Here is a 25,631-nt window from a genome sequence, read left to right as displayed (position 1 = left end):
ACGTGCACCAAAGAAGACATCGACCATCTGATATGCCAATGCCCTCGATTTGCCTCGGAAGGACGGAAGCTTTCGGACGCATTGCGACAATTGGACGATCGGCCATTCTCTATGCAGATGCTACTGGAACACCGTCCTCGCCTTTCGTCGGCTCAAAAAGCAGTCAAAGCTGTGTTGTGCTTTTTGAGGACTACAGGCCTACATGACCACTTTTCACTTTTGTGTAGTGCCACCGCTGCATACGCGTCAGCCCATTGACTGACAATCCTTTTTTTTCTCTTTCTCTTCTCTTTCCTCTCTCTCTTTCATCTTTATGCCCCCCTTCCCATTCCCCCAGCGTAGGGTAGCAAACTGGGCATGTGCCTGGCTAACCTCCCTCCCTTCTCTCTTGTTGTTCATCTCCCCCCCCCCACACACATTTCATCGTCATAGTCAAAATAGCAGACATTTCTAAAAAAACGATAATTTGTGTGTGGGGGGGGGAGGGGTGGGGTGTGACCACGCCGTGAAATGGATCTGCTATGGTGATTTAGGCCAAAATATATGGGATGTTATCATTGTTAGTAAAGTCGTTATAATGTAGTAGCGTAGGAGAGGCTATGTGATATAGCGTGTATTCCCGGGAAAATGTGTTACCAAAGTTTCACAGCCGTTGTTGACTTTCCACGATTACGTCAGCCAGCAGCTGCATGTTGCATGTTCGCTGCATGTTGCAGAAGCATGGGACTAAGATTGATGACATTTTGTTTTCGCGTGGCCCCGTGTAAGAGACTTTCCTTTCCGTCATATCGTGTTGTTCGGTGTTGTTTTGTTTATACTGGGTCTAACTGTATACTCTATGCATTGTCAGTTTAGTATGCCGTCTGCGTAGTTCTAGTCTTGATTCTTTTATATATAACGTGACTTCAGTCGCATGCCTTCGCTCAGCAGATCCCACCGCTTATTGTTCAAGCTTTAACAACCAGCTCGCACACATTTTCGCGTGCTGGATAACCAATATGCCTATAACTTATGTTAGCAACCTAATTTCTTCTTTATAGTGGCACCTCCCATGCCACCGTGCATAGCTGGAGAGCAATGCCTGTTCCGTGAGGGTTCAGCCCATATTTACTCAACCTGTTCGTGCATCTGTCACAAGACCATACTTCACGTTACCGCTGGCGTTTCGTGATCTGCAGACGGAGCGTGGTCCCTGACACACGCACTGTGTGGCATAATCGCTTATTCGGTTAGCGTTCCAAGTGGTGACTCGATCCTGCTCGCGATTCTCTCGGTGGATTCGACACTATGCTTCTTTGCTTCACTTTCGCGTTCTCAACGATACTTTTCTACCCTAGTCGGTGGTATACTGCGCTGCGGGGCTACACCTTAGGCGAGAACGCAGAAGCGATTATATACAAGCAGCCACGTATAAGAGAACTTGCGATATTCCGCGCAGCGCGTTGGGCGTGTATACCTGTGTCGCGCTCCGCAGCAGCTGTTATACGACGCGCGTGTTTGGTATACGGCGTTCGTGCGGTTGCTCAAGTGCTTAAAATTTATGCTGGAATCCGTTTCAGGCGCTTATCTTCGTTCCGCTAGACGTATTTGACCTTGGCTTCTAACGTTCATGAGTTACGTCTTTTTGAGGAGTGAAAGCCTCGAAAGACTCGTAGCTCTTCAGATTTGGGTATACGCTGTATGTGGTTAGGTTTGACCTGTTCGCTTGATCTTGTGAGGGTGCGCGTGTTCGGGTGTGGCCGCGCACCTGTGGTTATCTTTGCATAGCGCTTCTTTGCAGGTGCCTTCATTTCGTTTCGCTCGGCGATTTGCACCGTCTTTGGTTTCACGCTCCGGTTTTAGTTATCTTGCAAGCGATCTTCTTGCTCTCTCTTTTTTTAAGCCAGGCGTCGGAATTTCTTTACATGTAAGCAAGTTACGTATCAATGAAAAAAAAAAAAAACATCGCCACGCGCCAGCCTTTGCGACTCTCGAATAATTAACGTCAACCAACTACGGCCTCATCATCATCACCAAATAATATTAACAATACCTGGGGGTTTTTGAACGTGCCAAAACTACGATATGAATATGATAGACGCCGTAGGCTGTCGAATTTAGGACCATCTGGTGTTTCTTAGCGTGCACTCACACCGCACAGTACATGGGCTTCTATTATTTCGCCTCTATTCAAACGTGACAGCTGTGGCCGGAATTGAACCCACGACCTTCGCTTCAGTAGCCCACCACCATAAGCAGTGCTGCACCACGGCAGACTCATCATCATCATTATTATTCATATCCAGAATCGAAGTTCGCTAGGAATGATAGAGAAACGTTTCATGTTTTGCAAAAATAGTATATCGTTTCACCGCTATTGAGACTGACAGACATAGGAGGCATTTTGGGTGTGCATGCATTTTACTGCAGCGGAAAATTCACAGAAGGACTGCAAAAGCTGATATCCTTAATTGTGCAGTATCGATGCCGTAGATGTGTTGACTAAACAAAAGCAGAATAAAGCCCTGGCGGTTGCTTCTTACGTGTACCCCCTAAATCATTCCGTGAAATTTATAAGGCGTACTGGCCCAACCTCAGCTTGATAAATAATGATGCTGCTTAGTCAAGAGGCTTTTTTTGGTTGTGAACGGGGATGCGAAATCCTACAAGCTTTGTAATATCTAAATTTTTTTTCTTTGAACTATATAAACTCTCTAGGTACATATGATGATCACCTGAATGCACTCGTGGTCATACCTTCCTCGGCGATTCCACGAGAAAAAAAAAACTTGATGTATTTTTCTTCGCAGCATTCTTGCCTTTAGAAGGAGCTCATTTTCTTCTAGTTTTGCGATGGTGCATGTTTAACCTCTTATAGCTGGTCTTGTTGTTTTTGTTTTCTTTTCCGAAATACAAGAATTTTAATCCCTGTTTGAATGCTTTTGTGCGAGCTGAAAACATTTCTAATTACTCTCCCACCATTTCACAACATCAGTGATCTGCATACTATAGTTAATTAGTCGAAGCGGGGCATCTAGCGCAGAACACTTTTTGTATGCTTTTGCATTGCACAAATTCGGACATGGTGAAGTAACTGATTCGCCCATTTATGCCACTGTGCGAGACACTTCATATCAGTATATCACAACTTGTGTAGCTGAATGTCTTAACCGAGCGGGTTTTTGAAGTATTTTCCCGCCTTGAAGCATGATGCGCAAAGTGTGTGTGTGTGTGTGTGTGTGTGTGTGTGTGTGTGTGTGTGTGTGTGTGTGTGTGTGTGTGTGTGTTCTGCCTTAAACAAGCAATGGTAGCCCGTATGCCGAATGTTGCAATAAGCAACACGTGACGCCCCCACTAAGATGTTCCTTCTCCTGATCATTGCGTTCACATTCATGACTCTTGACTTGAGATTCGGTATGTCGGCAAATGGCAGAGTGTCTTTCGTTCATGTATCCTATAGCTTTCTCTATCCCTCTTCGTATACGTTTGCAAACTGGATATATTTTAGACACTTCTACATCTACTCGCAGTTCTCATACCTATTGTTTAGCCGACGTTGTGCTGTCGGTGAAGCTGCAGTCATTAATTGAGCATTATATAGTCAACACCTGTTTATTTAAGCACAAACAGCTTTCCAGCCACACAGACGTAGTGCGAAAGATGAAGTGCATCGGCACAACTATTGTATCAGTAGATGACTTAGCGTGCTTAATTTTACAATGAAAGCAGTTATGAGAGCACGACAGCCGTTTTTAAGCGCCGTATAGTCGTCCACCACGGCCGTCGGTGTCCGTAACATCTTCGTATTAAATAAAAAATGCTACGGAACGAATAAAAGCTATTCGGTATAAAATGAGAGTCGAACCCGGGCCCTCGCTGGGGCAGCTCCGCATTGTACCGAAGAGGTACGTTGCTGCTTGAAGTTCCTTCCGAAAGACGTCCTATGCAGGGTTCATGTCGGGGAAGGAATGAGCTCAACATGTGTAATAAAGCGTCTGAGATCCGCAAAAAAAAAAAAACCCGGCGTTACGGAACGCAAACCGCGTAACGAGTGTGTCGTTCATTGCTTACAACCCGTCACGAAAGGCTCAGCCACCGTTCTTCGTAATCAGGCGCTGTTTCAGCAAAGTGCATACGACGCCTTACAGGTCTGCATGCATAGCAGGTATACGACGCTTTTCCGAAGAATGACGAGTAACGGTCAATGGTGATAACGCTTCCCTACTACACTAATACATGATGGTTTATGGCATGGTGGGTATGTCGCAAGTGTAATTTTATTAGTTGCTGGGAAACCACGTTACCTTGTGTTATACAGCGTGGCTATAGGGGAATATATGGAAGACCGGGCGTCACACAGGGCGAATTATGTAACTGCATAGGTCGTTTAAAGCTTTCAAGTCATTTCAAACGGCTAGCCATAATTCTTCACGGCCACCAACCACCACATTGATAAGGCGCACACAATGTGTTGAAGATGCTATAGCGGGTACCTCGCTTCTACGCATAGTAACTAATAATGACTTGGCGGGCGCTTACCTTTTCCACAAAGAAATATTATGAGATATGGCGTAGTGTGTTCCCCGAAAGTGTACTTGTAGTATACTATAGTTGCCCCAAGAGTCTTTAAAAAAGGCTCTAGAAAGCGCGCATTTCTAGCTTTCGCTGTGAATGTGCAGTGCGTTCCACGTTTGTCTAACGCTTATTTATTTATTTTTTTACTCTTGCTTTTAAGTGCGAGCGCATCAACGAGGCGGGACTCTGGTTGATCAGCTTCCCTGCGTTTCTCTTCCTCCCCTCTCCTATGGCGTAGTAGCTAGGGCTAAGTGGATGGTTAGGTGGCTTCAACTTCCTCTCCTCCACCCGGAATCCTTATATTTTGTTGGTGCACGTATATGGGCACACAAACACACGCACGAACGTTTGTAAAGGATGGCAGGACCCGTCTCACCAAGGAAAAAGTTAGCGGCCACAAACCTGGCCAAGGCGCTTCTCTGTCTATATATAAGCGTAATCGTTCCAGTCTGCAGTATACATAGAAGGTGAAACGAGAAGAAATAAAACAGTCCTCAAAGAACAATGTTCTATTGTTTACGTCGACGACGCGCTTGCACCGTTTTTCACGTTACGCTTGACGGGTATACTTCCCGTGCACGGTGTTTCGACCAGGCGCGCCCATTATTTTAACTCGCCTTCGTTCACAGAATTCAGGGAATTGCTAAACTCTACGATAACAACTTGTTTAAGGCTCGTTTATGTCAGATGCCAAATAATTATCTCCATTACATATTTTCGTTCCGCTACTTTTGCTGCATGCCTAAAAGTCAACTGATGTATGCAGTGCCACGAGGGATTAACTATATTTTATTCTTCCATAAGTTTCCTCTGCGAAGTCCATGCGATAACAGAATGTCATATATGAAAATTTACATGCGGCATTTACCCAATTCTAATGCGCCTCTGATTTTAACGTGCACCTGGCTTGCATGTCCCAAAAACGAAAATGCAGCTATGGGACTGAAATTTAAAAGTCTGTACGCAAATCTAATGCGCATGCGGTTTTATGCTCTAGTACGCGTTGGGATTGGTTAAATACGGTAACCGACTTTATGCCAGACATAACTGTATATTTCGCATGTGCAGGTTCCTAAAGGCGTGCCGAACCTGACGCATATCTGTAAAAAAAAAAACTGAGTTGCCACTCTGCATGATGTCTGGCTGTCTTTCACGCCGTTATCAATGCTTCGCTACAACTTTCGCTCAAAATGTGGGCGAAGGTGAAATGCGGATCAATAGTTAAGGAAAATGCAGGGAGCCACAATAATAAACAGAAGTTGAATAAGAAACTCAAACTTAACTGAATATAGTACGCTGCTACGATTACCAGCAATTATCATCAAGATTGCATCAATGTTTCGCTGCTTCTCGTTGAACGCTTTAGTTCACCATGCTTGTTTCGTATTTGTGTGCTGTACAACACAATGCTGAGAAAAGATGCCGGTTTGTTAGCCAAGATAGTTTAAGCAAACTATGTTATCAAGAACGCCGCTATGCTTTTAGTTTTTTTAATTATATATAATGTTCGATAGGAACCATCCTCTCGAATCACTCTTTCTTTTTTTTTTTTGAATGGTGCAAGTCAGCATTTTACTTTCCAGAAACAAAAAAGACAAGTATAAGTCGTACTACTTTGATTAGGTAGCTCTATTCTTCTCCATCATTAGGAAGCAAAAAGATAGTTATTTTTTTTCCTTTTTGTCATCCATGCACAGACGTAGCAGATGGTTTTAAATGCAACAAGCAAGTTTTTCTTTCTTTACTGCTGGATTCGTTCTGCTTAAAAAAAAAACTATTTGTCGTGTACTCGTTCGCCTCGGTAGATCAGTGGCTATGGCGCTCATCTACTGACCCGGAGGTCGCGGGTTCGATTCCGGTCGTGGCGGTCACATTTCGACAGAGACAAAATGATAGAAACCAGTGCGCTGTACGTGCGATGTGAGTGCACGACAAAGTACACCGGATGCTCTAAACTTCCGGAGACCTCCATTACGGTGTCCCTCGTAAGCAAATCATGGTTTTGGGACGTAAAGCACCTCAAGTTATAATTTGACGTACACTCTAGATATTGTTGTAGATCTTTGCGATTTCAACGGCCAGCTTGAATTCTAGTCTTGCAGATTATGCAAGGAGTACCCTGGTCACGTCATGCGGGACTTGGACTTTCAGTTCAATGCAGCGTGGAAGTTACTGCTAGCCAAAATGAAGAAAAAAGGACAATCACAGAAGATTGGCTTGCCAAGGGAGATGTTTATGTGCTGTTAGGCCTAGATCCCCGGTGAACTTAAATAAACTGTGCTAAAGGGATCCGACTTTGCATCCGCGTACTGATGAAGTCAACGCTTGGTGTTATATCACGGGTGATCATGAATGCTGGTGCGGGCCTTAAGTATACCCTTGTTACATGAAAGATCTGGGACGAAATTAGCGACGCCTTACCTCCGTAAGTGCCCTCTTCCATTGGGCAGCCGCTTTGTCTAATCATATGCCCGTCATCGCCATTGGCTAACACGAGTGCCTACGAGGAGTCGTAGCGTAATTTGCGGTGAAAATATATATCCTGACTGTTTTTCTTTTGTTTAGTCAGGACGTTTCATGCTTGACTTTATACGATACGTATATCATGAAGTTCAGCCACTTATTACTGAGCCTTTTTTTGTAATTTGGCAAGCTCCACGCTTTACAACACTTGAACCACATTATGCACTCAACTATTCCGTGCAGTAGAGCGGAATCGCGAAATGCGGCCACTGAATGGCTCGCCAGGCATTTCTCGTCCGTTTATAATGAAGCCCCAGGTTTCAGCTCACTCATCAATTGCCATCTCTAGAGTCACTTATCAGTCGATATCTCAAAAGGGTGCATATATCAGGCCCTGTGTCGAGGTGGAAATCTCATCCGCAAATACGCTAACGACTTGAAGCCGTACTTATTACGATGCTCACATGGATTCCATTGCGTGATTCTAAGAAGCTTATACGGCAGTGTATTTGTCCCAGTGTTGATAACGACATTTATTAACTGCCTGAATGCTTCCAATTATCCTAACATAAGGTAAATTGCTTTTTTTTCTTTTTTTATGTATTTAACTGCACGTAAAACATGTCTCGAATTATCGCCCGATTTCTCTTTACTGCACCACATCGAGGATTCGTGGGCCGGCTCCTCACAACGTATTTTTATTGCGATAAATTGTTGATTCCAACACGAAATTCGTGCCGGTGGATCAACTATCACGAGTCTTGGTATCTTGAGAACGCAGATCTCCATGTCCTCACTTGGGAGAGGCCAAGTTGACAGCATGTATACCGCGACCGCAGCAAGGCTTTTGACGTAGTCAACCGCTGGCTGCTTAAGCTTAAATGTATGCACTTTGATGTCGCCCTTTCAGTTGCAAATCTCTTCTGGAGTTATTTTCTAAATACATCTTGTAAACTATAGAAGGCCAGACGTGTTCTGTGTACAAGACATCTATAGTGAAGTCTTTGAAGGGTCCCTGGTAGGACCGCTCTTCCGTTTTAACTAGGTTTCTTCCGCCATTCAGAATTATTCTTTTCCTGTATGTGTCAGTGACATGGAGATAACAAAGAAAATTTATTTGGTTAGCTATTACGTTATTGTGAAGCTAGATTTGTATTCTAAATTAGGCGCTATCAATAGCCTGTTTCTGAACACTATACGAAGACCAAAGCCAGGATCATCCTTCGCGAAAATTGACGCGTGTAATTTTTATACTCTGTGAATTCCGTATATCGTTACATATAACTTTTACGACAAGTGAACTCAGAGTAGCTAGTTCCGCGTATAATAAGCGGACTTGGCTTCTTTTTTGCTTGTAGTTGCTTGTAGAACTTTCCAGTCACTGTTCGCTCTTTCTGGGGCTTATTTGCACTGTCCCAGCAAATATAGTTGCTTTAGTGATCACCACGGTCACCAATGCGCGTCTGTCGTTCACTAATAGCGCGTTTGTCGATGACTAGTTGAGTGTAAAGCGCGAGTATGGTTCTCTGTCAAGAGGGGGCGAAGACTCAATGGGGCACCCCCACCCCACGTCTTACTAAGTCAGTGTATACGGGGCAGATGTTGAACCTCTCTTGACCCTCCCCCGTGTGGACGCCTATAGACTAGTGTTGGAGTCCAACATACGTTGGGGGAATCAATAGGTGACGATGGCAAACGTGCTTTCAACTGAATGTAGACTGCCTTGTATAAGAGATCCCTCCACATTCACGAATTGAATGACGATGAGTGGGTGAAGCTCCGGAAGTGAATCTGGTAAACTTTCAAACCTCCGCACATTTTGTCCTCTTGTTCATCATCATGTAAAGACGTGAGAAACCTCACTTCATGCGCTTGGCTGCAGCATCCTCAGGATCCGCTTGCCGGTGTTTGCGTGCCGCCGCCACTTTGCGGGCTCTCCGGGTCAGCTTGTCTCAGTGCTTTGATCATTGCTGCTCTGTCTTGGTTCTTCTTTGTTACAGTCGTACATTGCTTGCTTGCCTGCACTCACGTATTTCGTAACTATTCACCGTCTCTTTAATAATATTTGTTGTGGTTTAACGTCCCAAATCAGGATATACTATTGAGGGACGCCGTATGCGACGTCCCTCATTACCATATCTTGATTTGGGACCTTAATTTCTGAGGGGACGCTGCTTGAGAACGCAAGCGGCACCATCATGGCTTCACCATTGGCAAGATTTTGTGTGCATGGAACCGCGCATACAAGTTAATGCAACGAATGTGCTCAATCGAATAAGACACGGATGTGACTCACCGTCTGTGATGTTAAGCACATAACTGCCGTTTTGTCGTTGACATGAGTGACATTTGTCTCCTTTTCTCTCTCTCTCTCTAACTTTTATTCCCCTTACCTTCTGCCCAGTGCAAGGTAGCCTACCATGCAGGCTCAGCCATGGTTAACCTTCCTGCCTCTTTTTCATCCTTATTCTCTTTCTCTCTTTTAATCTCTGAAAATCTCGACCACCTGGGGTTATATAACGTGCGCCTAAATCTAAGCGCACGGGCCTCAAGTATAATCGCCTGTCGGTGTGTTTCGTCACTTTAACTTTTTGTTACCGCGCCGATAGAACGTGATCATCAGCGATTCGAAAGCGCCGATGGAGAATTTAGTAATATGGGGGCTCCTGCCCACTATATAGTAGTTGGGCCACACAGCATATTCTGTAAGCACCCGTGCATCGTTTTCAGCATAGGTGGTTTTTTTTTGGGGGGGGGGGGGAGGTGAAGGGGGCTGAGCGGCGATGATATTCAACAGCGCCTCTGAGACAGCGGTTCGCGTGGTTTGTTCGCGAAAATAGATGTCGTAGCGAGACCCTCTCAAAAATGTTCTTTGCACGATGCTGTTGCATAGTTATTTTTGTGCTGTATGTAGTAAAAGTGACGCTAAGAGGGATGTCAAATCGTGTAAATATTGTTCGGATGGTTAAAAAAATAGCTTGAAGCTTGCACTATATAAGCCGCGCGATGTTCGACACACACTGAAGCAGATCGGTCTCATGTTTCTTTATTGCTTCATCTCGGCAGAGCTTTTGTTTAAATTGTTACTTGAACTTCACTTGAACTTGGCTGCAGTGATGTTGCAAGATTGCTTGAATTTGGTTGTCACTGCATGCCACCTTGCTTCTTTCTACACAAGTGACCCATGACTGCGTTTGGTTAGGCGCGAGCTGTACACTGTAAACAAAAGTTAGCCGAGATGGGAGTTTCTCCAGCACATGAGCCCACAAAACTCCCCTGCCCCAATTATTTACTCCCTGGTAGGGAGTGAACTCGGCACATGTCATCGTAAAACGCCCCCTCCTTAATCACAGAGTTTATGAACGACACGACCTTGTTAAACTCCCGAGGGAGTTTCAGGTCACGTGGTTACAAACTCCCTATAGGAGCTTTAAAAACCCTCTTTGGGCGTGACGTGTGTGTGTGTGTGTGTGTGTGTGTGTGTGTGTGTGTGTGTGTGTGTGTGTGTGTGTGTGTGCGTGCGTGCGTGTGTGTATGTGTCTGTACGGGCATATGTTTGCACGTCAGTGTGAAACACATGTGATTTGTGTGGCTAACCGTGTAAGCATCTGTCAACAGGCAACGAAATTATAAGTGCAGCGAAGAATAGCAACGACCGGTTGGTATTTACTGGGAACATTTCATTATATTTCGCACCTCAAACCACGCTGCACATCGGTCCGATTCCTCAACGAAACGTCCTGAATGCCACGCTTCAAAGGGCCGAGTAACAAAAAACTTCGAAGAATAAATTAATGGTAGCAAAAGTAAGCTGTTACGATCGTCAGCGGCTGCTCCTGGAGTTTCACCATCAGAAACTTCGAAGTGGTCTGAAGTAGGCTTCGCTCGACTACGGCAGGCTGGCCGGCAACCGGTCTGAGAGTTGCGCCGGCGACGCGCTCGCCCCGTCTCTGCCAATAGTGGCTTCTCAGAGTGTCACCGGTATTTCACCGGCTGTAACATCTAAGTGGTAAGAAGGCCTCGCTATGCCGTCGGTATCAAGCCGGCATCGTATCGAACTCGCACTGTGCGCTGGCCACCGCGGCAAGCGCTACGAGCTAGCACCGACCACCGGCGATGCAAAGAATGTGTTTCACAAAAAATGAAGGCTGCTGGGATGTATAACAGTCTTCTGCGCCTTGCGACCGCAGCTGTCAATGACTAACTACAAGGCGAGCGCCGAACGAGGCGGAGTACGATCGTCAGCGATTGCACCGTAAAACTTCGAAGCGGTTCGAAGTAGGCTTCGCTCGACTACGGCAGGCTGGCCGGCAACCGGTCTGAGAGTTGCGCCGGCGACGCGCTCGCCCCGTCTCCTCCGATAGTTGCTTCTCGGAGTGTCACCGGTATTTCACCGGCTGCAACATCTAAGCGGTAGGAAGGCCTCGCTATGGCGTCGGTATCAAGCCGGCATCGTATCGAGCTCGCACTGCGCACCGGCCGCCGTGGCGAGCTCTGCGAGCTATACATGCAATGCATGCGAGCAACGGGAACAGCGACTGCGAACCATCTCATTCGTTTAAGTCTATCGCTCCGTAGCTTAAACTGCGTGGATAGCGGACACCTATTTCTGTGCATGGGAAAAACGAGACGTAAACTGCACATCAGCAAGCATTTTGTGATCGCCAGCTGTCATTCATCGAATCACCGTGCCGTACTCGTGAGTGAGGCCTAGTCGTCGAACGCGGTAGCGGCGGTCTACCTCAGTTCATCGCTGGAGCTGCTGAATGTGCCTCGTTAATGTGTTCATTCAAGGCCGGGCGCACTTTGTGTATGATTCAGTGCATTTTACGGGTCCACAAACAGCACTGCTGATGCGAATTCAGCCTGTACGACAGAGCGTCAACTGATAAAACTTTTTCGTTATAGTAAAAAAAATATTAAATATTAGGCAGGATTAGGATAAAAGGCATGTGTGTTGAAGTGTTCACATCAGACCACCGCAAGTTCATACTTATGCCGTGCGTATTTATTGCTTAATTATTAGAAAAAAAGGCTTTCACCTGGGGGACAGGAGGTCAGAATGTGGTGCCTATATATACTCGGTGACTATATGGTAGGTGTGTACTGCGTGTAACAAGCTGTGGTGAGTGCGAGTGTTGTGATATTACGTGAACGTTGTGATAATGTTTGTGTACTGTAATCATTGTTGTGCGTATTAAATGTAATGTAATTAAAGTTACGCTTGCGCATGGTATGGCTGCTGACGTAATTTTTTTTTCGGTCGATGCAAAAAATTTACTCCCATACTGACCTGAAAAAGTTCCCCTATGGATGTAAATAAAAACCCCCCTGACACCATGCGAAAACCCCCTTCTGATGGGGAGTAAATTTTTTACTCCCAGAGACGGCTTTTTTAAAACTCCCATCTGGGTGTGCGCTAGAGGACAAGGTCATTTACTCCCATTTCGGCTTATTTCTGTTTACAGTGTACATTGGCTCTCATTACCACAATGTATCGTGTGACGGTGGTGTGACTATGGTGGTGTGACCACGGTGGTGTGACCACGGTGGTGTGACTATTGCCTTCCCCACTTTTAATGGGCCAGTTACTCAAACTATGTGGCCCATAGCCGGTAATGACGACGAAAGGTTTTTGGCACAAGGATGATTCACTAAGCATCTTCGCTTTTAAAACCCGTAGAACGAGCCCGAATCTTTGTCAAGTGTTCACGAGTACGTTTCACTTTTTGGTCTTTATGCTGAATGAAATGTCAAGATAATGCTGGTACAAATGTATTGTCTATAAGTACAGTGTTTCAGTTGTACATTGGTGAATATTTGGTGGCATCCTTTTAAGCAGCAGAGAGCGGTGCGCAGCGCAAGGAGGGAACCCGCCTGTGATCTAATTAGTGTTGCGTATTTATGTGTCACTAGGAAGATTGGCGTTTGTGGCAGCTTTTCACAGCGGAAATATTAAACACCATTTGTGTTTACTAAAATGAGCATGCTTGATTGTAAGCTCTGTAGCCGGAGTGTCATGCCGAGGATAATAGTTTTTTTGGGTAATTGTCACGACTGCATATAGAGGCTCAATTTCACTTGACTGCTGATCTATGTGGGCATCGTCGACCTTCCGCGAGTACATCAACCAAAAGTTATTATGTTCACAAGTACTACCGATACACGAAGTGGAGATTGATTGATTGATTGATTGATTGATATGTGGGGTTTAACGTCCCAAAACCACTATTTGATTATGAGAGACGCCGTAGAGGAGGACTCCGGAAATCTCGACCACCTGGGGTTCTTTAACGTGCGCCCAAATCTGAGCACACGGGCCTACAACATTTCCGCCTCCAACAGGAAGTGGAGAAGACGCAAGAAATGTTAGGACGGGAAACCCGACTATACTAGGCAAATGTCGTTTCAAAGAACTGTTTTGCCCAATGGCACACCGGTCTCTCTCTCTCTCTCTCACACACACACACACGCACAAGATATATATATATATATATATATATATATATATATATATATATATATATATATATATATATATATATATATATAGCTTGTGCGTGTCAGTCTTGGTTCGGCATATTTCGATAGTTGAAATGGGAAGACATATTTTTTGGAGCTTATACGTTCAGAATAGTTTTATTGTGCGTGGTTGAGTCATACTTAAGGATGTTTTATTGGCGTGTTCAGTATGTTCAGTGTTAAATTTAGTTATCTGAATATTTCTTGTGGTATATTTTGCACAATTTGCTGAATATATGCGGCTCAACATCAAACTTATTCTTCTTAACTGTGTTCATTCTACTATACTCTGTTTAAACAATTTTTAGCATGGAAAATATAACCGTGGAACCTGATGAGAGTAATGTAGTTTTCACTTGGCAAAAAAAAAAATTGTAACTGCATCATTCGAAACTATTGACCTAACATTTTTATATTTCAGATTATTTTGTTTGTTTTTTCTTTCATTCTGTGGGCAGAACAATCAAATTATTTTGTAATATTGTTGTACTATAAATATTGCTGCATGTTGTCTTCAAAATTTGTTTATTAAAGTAATACTATAAAAACTGCATTAACAGTCTCATATTAATATGCAACTTTAATCTGTATAATAACACTTACGACAAAAACAATTCCTAAAACATATAATATGTAGATACTTTTTCATGGTAACGATACTGTTCAGAAGTGCGGGTAGGATAAATTGACCGACCTCATTCGACTCATATGATTCTAAAGTGCTTGAATACTACTGTTACAAAAATGGTCGTTTAGGAGGACCACTGTTTACCCCGATTTTACTGTGACTTCTGTTTGATAATTATTATAATAACTGTAATGTACCCTGTATTTGAAGTTCAGTATGAATTCAGTCTTTACATTTTGTCACTTGTGTACGTGCGACTTCCTTTAGAAAGTCTAAATGAATTATGTGCTTGTTTGATGCTTTATTGTAATGATAAGGATGTGCTCTGGACGTGCTCAGGGTGCGAATGCTTTTCATTTGCGCTCTGTACTTGTCTCATGGCGTGCAATTTTTCACCGTGTTTCAGGGTGTGACATTGCACTGCATCGCACCGTACTACACCGTCTTGCGCCGTGATTTATGAGAGACTGCGAAAGCTGTATTGATGTGCACATAGTGATACGTACCGTATAGCCAAGCAGCCGAAGTTGAGAGACATTCAAAGCATCGCAAACTACTTTCTCCCTTTCGCGCGCCCCGAGATGTCTGCATTTACGAGTGCGATGAGTCTGATGACCTTGGAGTTCACGTATAGACTGGCTTTCCCGCGCAGGTATCGACGACTGGTGGTGCGCGTCGCTTCATTCAGCAACTGAGTATTTTGAGGTTTGCCAGATTAAATGATAAGCGGCAGCTCGACATTCGCGAATATGTACTGAAAGCCTTGCTTTACTTTTCTCTCGTTAGTCGCCCGGTCTGTATCACTGGTCGTGAGTTGTATACATGGGTAGTTGCTGTGATGCAAGCACCTAAGGGCTTTTATCTTATTCCAGGCACGTCCCCGGTGCATTTGTGAAATATTTTACACTTGGCATCATTTCTGACATGATATATTACACATTTTACCAAGGTTCTTTTAACAAACGACCTGCCTCGTAAAGAAATTCCGAAGAGAAGACATCTTGTAGGTTGCCATGCCTATCAAGTGCGGCAGTTTGTGGTCGATTAGGTGGCGTAAAAATCCACTGACATAAAGTGATGAGCTCTGCCATGTTTCTGAATTATGCTTCTGCCAAAGTATACAGTCTTCGCAGTGAGATAAGTTTTCGTAAGCCAGAAGAAGATTGGTGGGACGGGGTGAAGGAGGAGAAGGGTATGAAATTCAGGTGGCAACATAGCCAGAAGTTATCAGTCCAGGACGCATTTTTGTACCTGCCGCATGAATTTGACTGTTTATTATGAAGGGATGGTTGGATTTCGCAATATAGAATATATATAGATAAGTTTCTTCAAAACGTTGGATAACCTTTTCGAAATGAGTGATCAGTGGTGGTCAAACAAAACATAGGATCATTTGATGTTTTTGTAACTATACGTTGCGCAGTTTACGCGTGCCTAATTATTTTTATTGTAGAGGACCTCAGCAGTATCTTCACTTTTTTCTGCAGGTGACACCTCCCTGCACCTGCTGTTAGACCCATCAGTCTGGATGTCTGGGCTGCGGAGTCGCAGTTATCAGGGAGCTCTGCTGTTGAAAGCACTGAATTGTTCAATCGCACTCGCTCTGTCTGACCCAAGTGTTCTAGCTGCCGGGCACATTGCAAGGCAGGCACTGCTGCTGTACTTGAAGCTGGAGCATATTGCCAAGGTAGGTCTTCAGCACTAAGGTCCTCGCTTTATATAAGGCTCAATTGCAAACATAAAGTCAAGACACCGAGACACATAGTCCTTAAAGACTCGCCAACGTTTAAATAAGCTTGCTGCGTTTCTTGTCATGGTGCACAGTGAAAATGCGTTCTTGATAAATGTGCGTAGGAGTATTTCTAAACTCACCCAGGAAAACGTAAATACACTTATTACGTTGTCAACACATTAACTTCCTGTCTGATCTGTTCTTTAAAGGGGTGAAATTTGCATGTTGTAGTTTACTTTGTCCATTGTGTAGTTGAAGTTTCGTTATGAGGTATCGGTTCTTAATATTATTCCCTTGTGTAGACACCCCACAGCTCCTGCACTAAACACTTGAGCATTTCTTACTGCAAACACTAAATGTTTCGCTCATTATATTGTGCATGGTGCTACTTTTGAAAGATAAAGTTTATGATTCAACTGTTGAACAGTGCCATGTTAGTCCTCTATAGTTTGCTAATGAATGTCTCATGCTTCAGAAAAAACTAAACAATGAATCCTGATTTATTGAAACGAAGGAACCATGATTTTCATATAAAAAGAGAGATTTGTTGCATCAGAGGCGTTATACTATGCCATTACCGCACATATTAGGTTATACTAGCTAAGAAAACTTCGTGCGCAGTGTCATCAAACCGAGCTTGATAGCATTTACATACAACAGTATTTTAAGCCCTTTTTATATAAATGACAAAGCTGTCAGTTTGCTCTTAAAAGCGCAGCCTCTATAGTTTCATTTTTCACAGTTCATGTTATGACAGGCACATCGGGTATTTGAAGCAATCCTCTTTCTGTGCATACACCAGTTTCCCTTCATCTGCGATGCTGCTTATTGTTAAATTGCGTACACTCATGATTTATCCACTTAACCCCCAAACACCAACGCCCACACTACTTCCAGTATTGCTTCTACACTATTTACACGGTTTAAAATTGCCGAGCCGAAATTATGCTCCTACCTGTCGAAGCGGTTGCAGAGTTAACGGGCTCTTTAAACACAGTGTGACATCGTTCATGACACGTCATAGAGCGTTCATCAATGGCGGTACGATCTCATTATAACTATGCGCTTATGTGTCAAGTCGATTCTACATGCTGTTAGCGCTGTAAAATAAACGTGGTATATTTTTTATGCCTATGACAAGTTCACACTTGCACGTTCACATTATGATTGCAAATGAATAATGCTACTGCACATCTGTAGGAGTTTATTCATCTTGAAAACATCTAGACACACAACCCCTTCCTAGAAAAAAGCTATCACCAACACTATTTGTGGTTGAAGATTACCTGAAAAATGGAACACGCAATGTTGCACATGTGATGTTGCAGCATCGATGATGTTGCCCCCATAAGTAGCCGTGACTATGTAACTTTTGTCTGTACAGGAGTAGAGCAGTATTTCGATAGGGCACTGTACACTCGTTATGACTAAAAGGCAGATGTACATCCCAATATTTGCTTGAAACATCAGTTATATGTTATTGCCAACAACAAAAAAGCGCAAGTTGCCACCTGTAACCAGGGCTTGCCGACGCAGCATATATAAATTTCCAGCAGGTCGAAGGCTTCCTGCCACCTGCCATGGTCTTTAGCTGAGCGTTTAACCAGACCATTTTTTCAGGGAGGGGGGGGGGAAGGGGGATCTGGTCTTGTGGATGTTTGTATGAGTGCACGCATATTTGCACACACAAAGTAAAATTTCGAGGGGGGGGGGCTTAATCCCTCAAAACACCCCCTTGCTACACTACTAATAATAATTGTTGGTGTTCAATGTCCCAAAACCAAAATATGTATAAAAGGGACGCCGTAGTGGAATGCTCTGCAAATGTCGTCCACCTTGGGTTCTTCAAGGGACACCTAAATATAAATACGACTTACGCAGACCACAGATCGCGGGATGGAATCCTGCGACCTGTGGGTCAGCATTCCGCACCCTAGCCACTAGACCACTGCGGCAGGTCTGGTTACAACGCTGCTTCACTTACATCAGGCCTCCCTTAGCTTGCTGTCTACGTGTATAACATACATTGCAGAACTATATCACTGATTACCTCATCCTTTCATTGGCATACGCAGTTCCTAAACTTTTATCACGAAATTCTTTTGTGCCGGGGTCCACCACGGCTCCGCTGACGTACTTCCGCCATGGAAGTGACGTCGAAAATGTATATTAAGAGATGGCAGAGAAAGAAAGCGGTAGGCAAGTATATGTCACGCCGAATCGAACAAGCAACCTCTCGGTTTCCAGCGCGCGGCGCTAACTGCTACGCCACAGAACGTACATTGTCTGTGATGCTAACTGCAAGCCATTTATATACACCATACACCATTTGCCAATCCTCAGAGCTTCGAAACTTTGGCACGTTTCCCTTATCACTGGTGAGATAACGGGACAGGCTCGCGTTGGGCGTGCTCTAAAGGTCGTCGCCTCCACCATGTGCCGTCTTCACGGAGCGTGGTCTCTCCTGCGCGCGCGCTTATCAGACACGTAATTCGGAAGAGGACGAAGGTCACTTCGCACGCTGCCACGGCAGCGTTTGCGAAAGACCGCACTGCTAACACACGATGAAGGAAGAACTGTGACAGTTTGCGCTTGTTCTGTGTATTCCGATCTCGTGCGTGCTTTATGCTTGAGGTGTTTGTTTGAAGTTTCGAGCTTCTTGCTGTTCCTAACGTGAATACGCCATTTGTTGGTGCTGCTGAAACAATGCACGGTACACGCTCAACTACCTCTGTAAAAACACGTTTTGCTTTCGTGTTATACCGATTCCTATACAGGAGGATCAGCCACGTTTTTTTTACATCAATACGATGGTGCCTATTATTGTTTGTAAGATTACTCACCATTTATTTCCATCCCTCAATTCACCGTCTTTCGTTTAGCGTGCTCGTTCACCATCGCAACATGTGGGCACCTGCAAAGTAAAAGTATTCTTTTCATTACTGTTTTGAAGGTGCCGTTACTCGGCTTGTTAGATTGTTCTCCACATAATTTTGTACCGCATATCTTTGAGATAATTCAAATCTGTTCGCTTTTCTCATAAAGATTTCTCTTTTTGCTCCATGAGTACCTCGCCGCCATAATGCACTGCTTTGACTTATTTGTGTGACAATTCTACAGCACTGCAAACTCTAGTTATCTAGCCTTATCGGATTTGTATTCATTAGCTTAGTCGAAAAGTTTAAATGGAAAGTCATACATTGTTGCCCCAGCTGCACAACTTTGGTCAACAAATGATTCACTTGAAAGCACTATGCACTCACATCGCCCGAGCATACCATTATGTTATGCACCTTAACATTAACATTACAGCAGTTCGTTAAGAATTGAAGCTTTAGGTATAGTCGGTCTAGTTATATTTATATACTTGCAGGTGAACAGCAGACGAATGTGGCGCTGAATGACGCACCTTATCAATATTATCATCAAGCCATCCCAGGAATAAATTCGGTTTTCTTCCGATGTCTGTTGGCGATACCCAAAAAAATAACCAAATTTGTAATTATAGTTGACTGCTCATGGCCACAAAAACGAAACCGTTATAGAAGTCTAGACATATTACACCGTTAGTTTGTTCGCCGCGTTACACAAAAGATTGGCCAAAGCAATTTCCATTTGATCTGTATAATACTCGACTCCGACCGATTCGGAAAGAAGGCTGGATTCGTGACAGATGTCCAACATGTAATCACATGCAGTCTATTAGTAAGATTATAGATAATTGTATGGAATATAGCCAGCCTCATTATAAGAACTATTTTAGAGCTACGAAAATGCACTTCAGTATAAGCAGCTGCACTCCATGAAAACATCGTGCGAATAATGCCCTAGCAGTCATTTACAGTAATGGCCACCTACATAAATAGCTCCTGGAATAAAATTCTGATGGAGAAATATCTTTGTCAAGGAGACAACATGTACATGGCATTCAGTACAGTTTTAGAAGTATTCGAGCTGTCAGACTGGCAGAAATCGAGACTATCACCTGTAGCAAAATGATTGAGCATCTTAGACAACTGAGTCCTTTGCAGCAAAGGTAAACGTGATGTAATGACTGACAACAGGACACTAATCCGTGGTTAATGGTGGTGCTTCTAGAATCGATACACGAGAAAGTTTATCTTAGCCACTTACCACACAAACACCGTCCGTAAAAAGAAATTTACTATTCTTAAGAATAAAAGTGCATGCATTTGAGGGGTCCATGGTGGATATCATGGCTTTAAATTATGACCCGAATCTTAAAGGGCCCGTAAACCGCCTCCGGTATTTTTTTTCAAACTTTTCAAGCAAACACGTGCATCGCGTGCAGAATGCCGTCGCGATCAACGATTGTGCACGTGACAGTGCTGTACGAACCGACGGCGCGCCACAAATTCCAAGAAACAATCCCTCCTTTTTTTCCGGGCCTTTCGTGCCTCCGAGTCCGTGTGACGTGTCGTACGTTCCAATTGTCTTTGACGCGCCGATCCAAATATGCTGTGAAACAAGAGCCTACGACTTCCGGTCAGTCTGCGATGACCGGCGCCATAGTAGCAATGCCCAGTGACTACGTTCTGTATTGACACCGCTAACTCAACCTAATTAATCGCTTTGTAGTTTGATTATTTCTACATTTCACCAGCCTTGGTAAAATGCGCAGCAGCCTTGGTAAATTGGCCTTAAATCGATCATTTCAGAAGTCGGTAATCGACATCCTCTGATCGAATGCCATTTTATTTACACGTGTAGCAGATACCCCCCCCCCCCCCACACCCCCAGAAAAAAAAATTGTGTCATTCAGGAACTTTAGGCCTTAAATACTGCATGTCATTTCTGGTGCCTGTGTGACATGAGAAAAAGTGAACCTATATTTTATCCATACTTCCATTTCTACTCCTTCTGTAGAAAATACAAACCCAATGCCTCAAATAGTTCATTTTTTTACTATCTAGTTTACAAGCTGCAATGACATTCTCTTGTTGGTAATGTGGTTATCGCTTTAGTAACGAGATTTCCTCCTCTTTGGATATCAAGGGCAATCTTTGAGCTTACTACCATATCAGGGCAATTATAACATTTCTTTGTGTGCTTTTGGCTGTAAGTTTAGGAAACAGTTCGTTTTAGTCAGTTCCCGTTACTGATTTTATTGTTCTAGCTACCAAGCTGTCTGTCTATGCCTCCTCTTTCTATAATGTGGTACAAAATATTCAAAAATTACTTCAGTCCATCCTGCCCTCCTCTTCCAGGCTGTACAACCGTACACCAAGAAACACCATTGCCCTTTTCTCCTGCCATCGCGACTTTCACTCTGAAATGTCACATCACTATTATATACTCAAACGGGTGGCGTATACGACCCTTCGCCTTCACTGCTTTCGGCTCTTACCGCACAACTAACTTGCATGACAATGGCTGGCCTCTTCTGTGATCCTAGCGGACCCTGCAATGCACACAGTTCGCATTATGTCAATCAAGAATACGACCCTATTCGTTACGTCGTCGCATGCCAAAGTTACTACTCAAGCGACTCTGCGCAAAAGGAAAAGGAAGCGCTGGACAGTGTGTTTGAGGGGGAGGGGAGGATTTTAGAAGAGGGAGAAAAAAAGGGAGGAAGCTCGAAATCGTACATTAAACAGACCCGCGGAGCCAGTATACCGTGAAAACAGTCACACTTTATATCAAAATAGCTTTACAGCTAAAGTTTTTCTGTGAATCCTATACAGTTCCGCCAGAGGCGTATCCCCCGTTGATGAAATGAAGTGACTTGGTACCGTTTTATAGAGAAGTCTTCTATTCAATTTGTTCCTTGCAACGTTAGTTGTGACCCGCCTCAGTGGTCAAGTGCGCCAAGGCACTCACTCGGCTGCTGACCCGCAAGTCGCGGGATCGAATCCCGGTTGCGGCGGCCGCATTTTCCATGGAGGCGAAAATGCGTGAGGCCCTTGTGCTTTATAGGTTCACCTTGAAGAACCCTATAGGTGGCCGAAATTTCCAGAGCTCTGCGCCACGAAGTCTCTCACAATCGTGTGGTGGTTTTGAGACGTTAAACCCCAACATATATTATTAGGGCCATCTGTGTGTTTGTAGACGCGGCTCTCCTTATTTAGCTCGCTCTATGTATACATTAAGTATGTTTTGCACTGTTTTTATTGTTCCATCTATAAAGCTGTGTTAGCTTCTTTTTTTTTAATGTGGGAGAGCACATTCAAGAATTACCTCAAACCAGCCACTTACCCAGACTTTACAAACGTAACAAAAAGAATCACTGAAAAATAAAGCCAAAAGATTTGCTTAGTTTTGTTTTAAACAAAATTAGTCTCTATTGCATGAAATAAGTTACACATAATAATCGATTATTAATTGAGCTGTAAACCATGACTTCACTTTCCAATCTTTAATATGAACACAACATCGCTCTCTCTACTGTTCACTTAAAAAACCTTATTTCTAGATTTCGTCATCCGTTTTCTTCTTTATTTCTTTCTTTCTTTCTTTCTTTCATAAAAATGTGCACAATTATTTGTATGTGCAGTTTAACTGTTTATGAAAGCACCTCGGATTTCGTTGGTATAGTATTTTTGACTAGTTTCATATTAAGTTTCAGTCAAATGAACCTACTGAAGTAATAATGAAATTTCGTACTATAATAATAATAATAATAATAATAATAATAATAATAATAATAATAATAATAATAATAATAATAATTGTTAAGAATTAGTGTCCCAAAACCACCGTGTGGTTATAAGAGGCGAGGTAGGGGAGAGCTCCGAAAATTTCTAACACGTGGGGTTCTCTAAAGCGCACCCGAATCTAAACACATGGGCCTCGGCCAAGCAACTTCGCCTCCATCGAAAATGCGGGTGCCGCCGCCAACAGCGGAATTTAACGGGCCAGTCTAATTCAGCTATACATTTACTATGACTGTCTTCAAAGGATATTGATGTTGGAGGTTACGTGACTAAGTTCTGTAATAAATAAACGTTTCAGGACTTTGCGACATACGCCTGAGCAGGCTGAAGACGGATGGCGGCTACACTGGTTCGGAATGTTCGAATGCTCTGCAGACTATACTGTATAACTACTGCATCTGTGAGCCAGCACTCGCCTGGGCTCGAAAACAAGAGAAATCAGTTACTACGTCCGTGCCTCACCCCATTAATTTCTTTGCGCGCAACACTGAGACAAACGCAAAGATCACCTGTTATTCTTTTTAGTGGGCCCTGTCTTGACCCGGATGCAACAGTTATTAATGACGCACCTTTAGACTCTTCTTGAAAGTCGCACTTGCTGCGGCTTTCCGAAGAGTGTATATTGAAAGAAAGTTATTTATGTGGCGACATACAATATTTACTTTTTTGTTTTACTTACGACAGAGTGTCTTATTACAGTGTTTCCCCGAAGTAATATTGCCATTTATTCTTTACTTTTGTAATGCGCACAAAAAACGGCTGCGTGATATCAAGCGGAATATTCTTTCTGAATATAATTGAGGGACATATATCTGAAGCGGTTGAAATTAATGTTATTAAATAAGGAGCATTTCTCCGCGTACTTAAAGCACATTTGGCGTCTATCTACGTATATATATTTCTATAGCGTCTTACGTCTGGGTTCTCGCGTGATCAGCCGCTTAACTTGGCGTGAACCAAAATCAGCTTGGAAAGGTAACACGGTTTGATGAACATGACGCGCTGGTCAAGATATGAATAATTTCACAAATCAGTCGCGCACGCCGTCAAACACTTTCTGCCAGACAGTGGCACACACCCGTGGGTATAGGTATGTGCCGCTGGCATGCCAGTATTTGGCACATGTGATTGACACTCTGTATCTACACAGGAAAGGTAATAAAACACGTGGGTAATTTTAACGCGCGAGCGTTAAGAAAAAGCTGACATCGGGAGCACTGACCCGAACAGCGCAAGGAATAAATTTCAGGGTCCCTGCAGTTATCGAGCCCAGGTATCCTGCGTGGTAATCAACTACTGTATACCACACAGCCACGCCATGTCTCGCAATTATTTTCCAAATAGACCCTAATGTTCGTGAAACGTCAATCTTGGTTGCCAGTGCCGGTTATCTAATTTTATAAACATTACATGTGTTCTCCTATGATGCAGCCTCTACGTCGGGTTAACGTCAATTGTAGTTAGGGATTTACGCAGTAGTGTCCAGGGCTATGCCATTCTCGCGGGCACCAGCTCTTCTTATCAGCTTATGGTGTTCCTAATACTCGTGTTCCTGTTGGCATCGTTGTACAAGTGCAAACAACAGGTTATATATGAACACGTACAGCAGTTTCGCTATTATCTTTGAAAAAGGTAACACGCTCACCTTCCCTCCGCATGCTTTGCTTCACTTAACGTCGAGTCTGAAGGTACATGAGATTTGACGAATTTTTTTCCTTATCTTTTTGATTGCCACTGACAGACATGGAATGAGCATAAATCCATATACAACAATAAAAGACTTTGAATTTAGACTGTATCTAAAGCAAGAAACAACTTTACAGAACACAGGGGAACAATTTTCACGACTGTCATAAATTTAATCACTCAAGTGATTGTGGAAAGTGGCTCGCGATTAAAATAGGCACCGTAAATAATTCTTCTATTACTGGTCGCGCATCAGTTATTACTGCGTCAATTTTTTATTACTTGTTATCACTATATGTCTTCAAGCATTCACACGTTAACGACCTTAAGCCACGTCTGCCCTGCAATAGACAATTTGTAGAAGGAATTTGCGATACCTTCGTCTTTTACGTATGCCTCTACGGGGAACATTACTCAGCCGTCCGATCTAAGTTGGTGAGCTAATATAGGTGATTAGACTTGGGTTCCGCTTCCTGACGCGGCGGTGGCAATAAGATGGGAAGTGAAATGTCTACTGACATTTAGAGGGACACTAAAGAGGGACAATGGTTTCCTTTAGAATGACAAAGTGCACTCTACTCTAATGTCGTATCTTTCACTGTAATAAGCTCGAGATTAGCAGAGAAAATGAAGGTTGAAATTTCATCTTTAAATTTCGCGCCGAAATCTCAACGCGTGACTTCAGAAATTTCAAATTTAATTCCAACACAAAATTGTTTTATGCCTGGGTCCACGGATATGACGTAGAATATGTACTAACGCGATTGCACAGGGGGAAAAAGGAGAAGGGAAAGTTACGTAGCAGGCGCCGAAACAGCGACCTCGCGCTCCTGAGCGCGCCACGCTAACCACTACACCGCAGAGAGACCTTTCTCCAACATATTAACGGCAAGCCATTTATATACACCGTGTACCGCTGGTGGTCCTCCACGCTCAGAAACTTCAGCGCGTTTCAGTAATCAGTAGCGAGATGGCACTACGGGCGCGCGCCCTTTAAAAAGATCGTCGTGCCGTGCCACCCCGCGTGGCGCTGTGCGTGCGCGTCTCCACATAGCGTGGTGCAAGAGCGTATGGATGTTCTCCGGCGTGGTGGCTCACTTGTGCCCACATATCTCGGGATTATGGTGCTTCGTACCCCTTGTGCTTCCACCGCAAGTTTGCTCTGAAATTACACTAGTTAAAGAGAGCACGAACGTCAATTCACTCGCTGCCGCGGCCGCGTTTACAGAAGGAACGCGCTGCTCGCACACAGTGTAAGAATTGCGCTCGTCCTGTGTACGTTCATTTCAAGCGTGCTTGCTGCTCGAGGTGCGCGCTGCAGCTTTCGAGCTACTTGCCGTTATTCGCGGGACTTTTAAATTTGTATACTGCA

General features: G+C 43.7%; 2 protein-coding genes across 5 annotated transcripts in view; one reads left to right on the top strand and one right to left on the bottom strand.

Moving 5' to 3' along the window:
- The window catches only part of LOC142814608 (uncharacterized), a 168,950-nt gene that overhangs the window by 41,367 nt on the left and 101,952 nt on the right, over positions 1 to 25,631 (bottom strand). For 2 of the 3 annotated variants that reach the window (XM_075893648.1, XM_075893649.1), the window contains exons 2-3: positions 21,268 to 21,321; positions 18,743 to 18,813 (exon numbers count right to left, since the gene is read on the bottom strand). In XM_075893648.1, coding sequence (XP_075749763.1) covers positions 18,743 to 18,745 — 3 coding nt within the window. In that variant the 5' untranslated portion in view covers positions 18,746 to 18,813; positions 21,268 to 21,321. The remainder of the gene's footprint in view (positions 1 to 18,742; positions 18,814 to 21,267; positions 21,322 to 25,631) is intronic. The other variant, XM_075893647.1, reaches the window with a different exon arrangement.
- LOC142814609 (uncharacterized) overlaps positions 1 to 25,631 on the top strand; it is a 137,481-nt gene that overhangs the window by 26,257 nt on the left and 85,593 nt on the right. For both annotated transcript variants that reach the window (XM_075893651.1, XM_075893650.1), the window contains exon 3: positions 15,655 to 15,854. In XM_075893651.1, coding sequence (XP_075749766.1) covers positions 15,696 to 15,854 — 159 coding nt within the window. In that variant the 5' untranslated portion in view covers positions 15,655 to 15,695. The remainder of the gene's footprint in view (positions 1 to 15,654; positions 15,855 to 25,631) is intronic.

The sequence above is a fragment of the Rhipicephalus microplus genome, chromosome 4, assembly GCF_043290135.1.
Source record: "Rhipicephalus microplus isolate Deutch F79 chromosome 4, USDA_Rmic, whole genome shotgun sequence".
Lineage (NCBI taxonomy): Eukaryota > Metazoa > Arthropoda > Arachnida > Ixodida > Ixodidae > Rhipicephalus > Rhipicephalus microplus.
The sequence above is the reverse complement of the archived record's forward strand: the minus strand, read 5'-3'. Positions and strand labels throughout refer to the sequence as shown.